General features: G+C 32.2%; 1 protein-coding gene across 1 annotated transcript; it reads left to right on the top strand.

Annotated features, from left to right (window-relative positions):
- The first annotated feature begins 3,386 nt into the window (after positions 1 to 3,386).
- LOC123667597 lies at positions 3,387 to 7,732 on the top strand. The gene is made up of 5 exons (XM_045601472.1): positions 3,387 to 3,560; positions 3,665 to 3,737; positions 4,705 to 4,847; positions 5,824 to 5,900; positions 6,664 to 7,732. The coding sequence occupies exons 1-5, from the start codon at positions 3,519 to 3,521 to the stop codon at positions 7,367 to 7,369; spliced, it is 1,041 nt and encodes a 346-aa protein (XP_045457428.1). The 5' UTR covers positions 3,387 to 3,518; the 3' UTR covers positions 7,370 to 7,732.

Raw genomic sequence — 7,732 nt, 5'->3', positions numbered from 1 at the left:
TCAGAGTTTATAAAGCTTACACAAAAAGCTTCTTGGTCAGAGACTAAACATGACGAAGTATTTTTATTAGTACAATTATACGATAATATGAGTTATATGGATAATCGGCACGGATCTTAAGTGCTGACCTTCAACGTACTCAGAAATGAATTTATAAGTCTGCAAAGAAAGGTGGAGGTAGAGGTAATCGACTATATTTTTAAGTATCTTACCTCATAAATTTTGGTATTTTTTATTCTATTTTATTTATATTGGAAATGAAACAAAATCAATAGTACATTCATACACAACATAACACTAACACATTCTTCAAACAAGTTTCCACTAATAATTATAACATTAGCAAGATAATTTGGATAATAATACGTATAACGATTTTTATGATTCTTTGTAATTCAAAAGTTGATGATGGATCGATTTAAATTTACAAAAGATCTGACACGTAGTGTTTGAGTTACCGATAATAATGTCCATTTAATTGACTTCAACTACGTTGGTGATAAATCAAAGTCACTTTTTTTATTTAAGGATGTATCTAAAATATATTAACCGTCTAACTACATAGATCAAGTAAAAAAAGGTAGATAACGCACCTAGAACAGAAAACTGAAGCCACTTTTTTAAAGATGTGTGAGTGAGTGAAGTGTTGACACCCTTTAAAAAAAGTCCCTAAAATTTTTATTAAACAATTAATTTAATATAGGTAAAATGGGTATGTGAAAATAAAAACCTGTTTATAGTTTTAAATAAATTTACTAAAAATAAAACAAAAAATCAGTAGAATAATAAAAAATATATATTCGTAAGATAATCGTATGAATGGACACTTCCTATCCCCTCTGTTTATCTCTTTTCAGTTTGCAGTCGGTTTTTTTTAACTATTTTTCTTAAACCTAGAATCCTTTATGTTGTATAAGTTTTTTAAATTTTTGTCGCTTAGAACTCAGAGTCATCGTCATTGTTTGCATTTTACTAATATGATGTAGTCTTATGTTCAAATATTTTTCAATCACTAATCGTATTAAATTGACTTTATGCGCATGGCCAGCATAGTCGTGGTCATTTTCTCAGTCTTACAGCCGCTACCCATTCACCTCTTATTAAAATATTCGTTGGAAACCTAAAACCATGAAATTTGATAGTAAAATATGGGTACCTAGTTTACTCAAAAATTGTAAAAAGTTAAAACATAAAACAAACGAGTTAATAATTCATAAATATATTTTGATTTTTTTATTTTCAATTTATGTAACATAAAATAACACGAGAAAAAAAAAACAATAACTATGTCTACTTTTTACTTAATTATTTTTCTGATTGCGTACAATTTACTTACCCACATTTTGGGGTATTGAAAAAAAGAACTACTGACAACACTCCCGTAGTACGTCATTTCGTGACATTGAAATTATAAGTTCCGGATAACCTCAATATTATTTTGGAATAACAATAAATTTAAAGTTTCATATGTACTTACGTGTGAAACGATATTCCTTCAGATTTTTTGTTTACTTTGGTATTGTTTTTGCACCATTTAATCACACAAGACGGCATTTTATAAGCAAAGTTACTGTATGAAGCCTCGTGACATTCCCTTGTCGGGCCGGGATGGGAACCCGGTCCTGCTAGACATGGCGTCGTCGGGATTGTTCAGAGGTGAGCCGGACAGTCCCATGGAGGAGAAGTCTGGTCTTTTCGCCGAGGCCAGCCTGTCGCTGGAGGGATCCTGTTGCCTGCAGTTCCGGGACCCTCCAATTAAAGCGGCTGAAGGCTCCCGCAGGGGTTTTGGTCGGTAGTGCACCCCCAAGTGCTAAGCCGACATACGGTCTAGGAATGCCTACCCGGGCATCCTGGATATCACCCGTAAATGGGTTACCCTGCGATATCAAAAAAAAAAAAAAAAAAAAAAAAAGCCTCGTGACATACTAACGAAAATGAGCGTAGTTTGATGCATATGTGTGCGTGAGCGCGTGTATTACTTGAAGGAGCCGAGTTTTGTGGCTTCACTAACAACAAAGGCCGCGCATTATCTACTTTTTTTACTATATCTATGTCTAACTACAGATAAATTTGAAATACCTATAATTATGATAGAGTTGCGCACGCTGCATCGATTGATAAAAAGCCACAACCGAAGATTTGAAAGAAATATTTAAAGCGTCATATAATTCCATGTTATTTGTACCTAAAGTTGAGAATATCAATTAAAAATTGATAAAATAATTAAATATTACGGCCAAAGTACGACTGAAAAAAGAATTTGAGATACCTTTATACATTTTAATTTTATTACGACGAAAAAAAATATCGTTACCGACGTCATTGTGGAAATATTCATGATTGACTCAACGTTTTTTGTAGCGAGTTATTAACTAACTTTACTACTTGATAGGCTAAACTCCAACCTGGCAAGTACATATCTCACTTGTTATACGAAATACTGTAATTTTTTTATTAAAATTATAAAATGCAATCTACAATGATTTTTTACTGACATTTCGACATGAAAATTAATATTAAAATATATCCTTCAAAACAAAACAATTATAAGTTCGGTTTGATGATAAGATGAGATACAAAAGCAAGGTAGTTGTAAAAGTGATGATCTCTTGAAGCATCAAGCAAGAGTCGCAAACATTTTAATTTGTGCATTATATACGATGCATAGAAATACACAAGACGTCTTGTGAGCATCACGCGATCTTAGTTGCACGGATACAGTCAACATAAATAAAATTCGACATTATGAAATTTTGTTCTTTCTTTATTTTGACGAACAGACGAACGTGTGGCGTTAATTTCATTACTCTTTAGCGACATACGGGAGCTATGAATGTTATCAATGATTTTAAAATTCACTTTTTTTATTATTATAACATCACGCTTACGAATTTATTTTTGAGACTATGAGTTGAGATTTTTAGAATAAATTATATCCTTTTTTATATGTCCTTGAATTTGACAAAAATTTTCAGAATGATTTTTGATTGTTATTATTCTTTTATTATTATTATTATTACTTCTCGACCTTTTATATATAAGGAATTATAATTATAGCACAATACAGTGGTGCTTTAAGTCCTTAATTCAACTTTACGTTTCCTAGTATAATTAACTAATTTTATTTACAAAAGAGTGAATACAAACTAAAAATACTTTCTTAATTTTGGGAACATTTTCAAATTACCACTTGAACAAATTAATATCCTACTGATAATCCATATTATCAAAATAAAAATTAAATAATTAATCTTTTACATTTACACATATAATTAGTTTAATGTATCAAATTTTATACCGTAAAACAAAAACCAGACTAAAAATTTTATTTATTGCCATGTAAACGAAAAGTTGTTTGTAAAAAGAGGTGGAAAACTGTCAGATTCGTATATAAATGAAGTAGGCTGCGAACGTCCCCCTTTTATAACCTCAAAAATGCGCGAGAAGGATTACAGTGGTAAAGCGAAGTGAGCTTATTTTAATAATTAAATAGTATTAAAGTGAACGGAGCAATCGATATGCCGTCGAAGAAGAGAAAATATAACGCCAGGTTTCCAGCTGTAAGTGCCAAATAGCTAATATCGAGCGATAAAACGAGATATATCGTGTTGTTTTTGTCAATTTATATAGAGATCGGTGATATCATGACATTGTTTGCTTATAGGGACGAATTAAGAAGATTATGCAGACCGACGAAGAAGTGGGAAAAGTGGCACAAGCTGTACCGATTATAATCTATATCCTTTTCAATTGATTATTATAAAAACCTAGGGTATGATATGCAAACATTGTTATGTAGTCTGTAGGAATAATAGATGACATTATTTTTACTGCAGGTTCTATTGCATGTTCATAATTGTTTTTACACAACAATGCATACATATTGTTAATTGATACCAAAAATTTGAGCAATAATAAATAATAGTATATAGTACTTAAAACAAACAAAAGTTGTTTTTAGCATAGAATCATCAGTCTTCTTTTAATTGTCTATTACTACTGTGTAAAATATATATTCCATATTATTAAGATATTTGCTCATATGCCAAAAAGCTATCTATAGCAAAAAGACTTAACATTGAGACACAAATACTTTGTTATCATTATTAATCACTAAATGACTAAGTAATTGTAAGATTTCCTATCCATTGTACTAAAAACAAGACCCTTGTTTTAAAATACTTATTAATATTAATAATATTATTATACGAATAACTTATAAATAGTTACTATGTAACTTAATATTTTATATGTATATTTCACAGTTAATCTGTGGAATAACTTTAAAACTTGCTGATTTTTCTAAGGTTATGGTGACTACTGATTTATACATTCTATGGTAATGTTAAATTACCCCTAGACTAAACAGTTGTTGAACAAAAAGACAACAGTTCTGGTCTATTTGTACATGTAATCACCTAACACTGGTGGGTGAGAGTTCGTGAATCTTAGGACAGATGTTTGTATTTATACAAATATTTGTTTCTTGTCTGTGTGCATGTCCTTGTGAGTTTCCCCAGCTTTAGAGAACACATAGCTAAAAAAATACATACAACCCTAAATTTTCACCCTTCTACCACCAACCCCTTATTTTTAAATAGCGTTTAGCGGCAATACAATGTTTGCCGAGTCAGCTAGTATTGATATAATTTTGTTAGTAAGTAAAAGAAATAAATCCTTGACTCAGTTTCTTTATCACCACACCTCGGACTCTCGAGTTATTCGTCGAGTCGCTCCTTAGTAAAGCCATGCAGGTTACGATGCAGAGGAATGCCAAGACGTTGAGTCCATCACATGTCAAACAATGTATTTTGGGAGAGTCTCGGTTTGACTTTCTGCGAGATTTGGTAAGAATTAATTTATTGTTCTTATTAATATAATACGTTTATATAACGTATGTAATAAAATACGTTTGTATTACTTCAAGAAAATAGATTGAATAGATTTGAAATTAAAGTGTATATTAAGGGCCCTGTAAACAATCAAATTGTTTGTCAAATTTTTTGAACGTGTGCATGTTTTTTGAAGTGTTTGTCAAATAATGTAAATGTTTGACGTGTGTGATAGAAATTTTGATTGACGGTGTGTTTGACAAACCCGTTTGATAGTGTGCAACTATGTTTGTCAAATAATATCTCAGTTATCGCCTTGAAACCACGGAGAACACAACTGTAATGGCTGTGTCTTTCTTTATTATTATAATAATAGGAACCGGAATACTCAGGTCTTGTAAAGTGATATGCTATCCATCTACATCTCTACTGCACTTATAAAAGTTTCATGTATTTCTAAATTTTTGTGCCAATATTTTCTAACTTTCTGGTGTTTTGGTTATCTAAAACATAAAAATACTTATTACATTACATTATTTTTTTAGTGCAATAAAGTATAAATATTATTATGCAATATTTATATACATATATATTTGTTGGTTTGGTTTCTAGGAGTCATTAGTTTATTTGATCTATTGGTTTGATCGTATGTGCTTTTTTTGATGAAAACATGAAGTTTGACAAATTTAATTTTTTATAACCTTATTTATTATATTGCATGTAAGTGTGCATACTTCATAGTCTTTTTGTCATATTGTTTTGTCCACCTAGTCTTCTAGCGCTGCGGTTATCTCTGCGTGGATCCATTCTAACACTGTTTCAGAACCTGCACCTGCTAGCTGTGTTGTTATTGGGCTAACTTGTCAGTATTTTCAAAAAGTGTATAATACAAGCTTAGCGCACTAGCACTGTTAGTCAAGTTGACTAAGATATATTTATTACTAATACAGTAAATACTGTGGTGAAACCAATTTTGTATAACTTTTTTCAGGTTAAAAACATACCCGATGTAACAGCGGCTGAAGAGCGGGAAATGATGAGTGGTGAGAGTTCACCAAACTCTTCTAGGTAAAGTAACTTATATTTAATACAACACCTATAAAATTTAAATATAATTTGTCATAAAATGTGTTACTGCTGCCTACTAATAACATTGCAGATGTAATAGCTAAACGTAAACTAACGCTAACGCTAACTGTAATAACTAACGTACATATGCTTTGAATAAGCATCGGGATGATAGTCTCACTTCTACAAACAACTCCAATATAATTTTGACAGTAGTTTAGACTCATTTTTTGATACAACTAGATTGACAAACAAGCGTACGACTCACATATGCAACACCAGAAGCATCGCAAGCGCGTTGTTGACCCTACACCCAATTCACCCATGAGCTCTGGTCACCTTACTTACCAACAGGAACACAACACTGCTCAAAAGTAGTTTTATTTCGCTGTAATGTTTTATAATGTCGAGGTACTTCCCCAGTCAGGCTGCTCCATATATTGAGCAGGAAATTTCCTGCTATGCTCCCCTACCTCAGTTAAAAGGTTAAAATGAACTAAGGTGGGGACATGAAATGAAAAAGTCCTAAAGTTCTTATGCCGCCCAAATATTTCAAATAAAAATGAATCAAAACCCTAATAAAAAATTTAGTAAAATTTAAACTGACCTTAATTATTGCTACAACCTTTTCCTGTCACCTGTTTCCTGTCTCCTACAATTCAGAAAGCTCAGCCCATTTTAGCTTTCTAATTGTCAGTATTGCAATTAAGTATTAATAATAATAAAAAATTTTAAATCAAGTCTTACATAAACCTGATTTTAGGTTTTCAGACACTTCAGTTCCAAGAAGGGTAGTCAGAGAAGATTCGAACAGTTCGAGCAGCTCTGACATCAGAGTACAACAGGTTCTAACGACGCCAAAAGATAATATAAGAAGAGCTTTATCTGTAGAAACCGACGTAAAACCCAAAATCGAAACAGTCACCTCAGATACGGCTATTGATTTAACAAGGAAAGTTGAAGAAAAACCGGTAGTTACAGCGAACTTTTACCAGGAAACCCTGATTACTGAGGAGGTTCAACACAAAAGTGTGATAAAAGTTAATCCGACATACGCGAGTCCTCAGCCGTCGACCTCGAGCTATGCCAGTTTGACGCCAGTAGAGTCAGTACAAAGAGTCGAAATCTTAGTGCCAAAGACCGAGCATCCAAAGATGTTCTACAATGAAAAACCAAACAACACCCCCCCAAGGACACCAGTTGGAGGTCCTCGGACACCAGTCACACCAATCCTGAACATAGATTTTTCCAAAAACTTAGCAAAGCCAGAAATAAAAGTTCTGGACACAACCGTTGCTAATATAGTGGGCGTTCCAAAAACTGATAAAAAATTACAGAGGCAAAACTCTAAGACAAGTAAGGCTGAAATTAAGAAAGCTGAAACGAAACTACATATCGTTCCACCTAGTGTTGATATTGATCATTTGAATTCGGGAAATTTACAAATAGACGAAGACTATGATACCTGAATATGTTTGTAAGCATGTTTTTGTTGTGCTATGTTTTAGTGATATCAAAACATGAGATTTGTTATCCAAATAATGTCGCAAATTGATGTTGATTGCCTGTCATGTGTGCTTAGTGTAGTGTACACGATGACACTGCATTTAATGTTACCGAATAGTTGGTCTATACTGAAATATAATCAAGTAAAGTCAAATGGTATTAGCAGACACCAGTAAATTGAATTATATTTCGGGATAAACCCATAACATTGTAATATAATAAAGGTAATGTAAATTCTGGTACTCTAAACGTTTCAGGATTTTTTCACATAGTATAGGAATTATTAAATGTTTTTTTCTGTTGTTACAAAAAAATTACTACAAATA

The sequence above is a fragment of the Melitaea cinxia genome, chromosome 28 (genome assembly GCF_905220565.1).
Source record: "Melitaea cinxia chromosome 28, ilMelCinx1.1, whole genome shotgun sequence".
NCBI classification, from domain to species: Eukaryota; Metazoa; Arthropoda; class Insecta; order Lepidoptera; family Nymphalidae; genus Melitaea; species Melitaea cinxia.
The sequence above is the reverse complement of the archived record's forward strand: the minus strand, read 5'-3'. Positions and strand labels throughout refer to the sequence as shown.

Excerpts from the sequence above, each read along its gene's own strand:
- LOC123667597 (XM_045601472.1), top strand. The coding sequence starts at position 3,519 with ATGCCGTCGAAGAAGAGAAAATATAACGCCAGGTTTCCAGCT. Across the intron at positions 3,738-4,704 it reads AGCTGTACCGATTATAATCT|CTCGGACTCTCGAGTTATTC; the intron begins ATATCCTTTTCA and ends TTATCACCACAC. Across the intron at positions 4,848-5,823 it reads TTGACTTTCTGCGAGATTTG|GTTAAAAACATACCCGATGT; the intron begins GTAAGAATTAAT and ends AACTTTTTTCAG.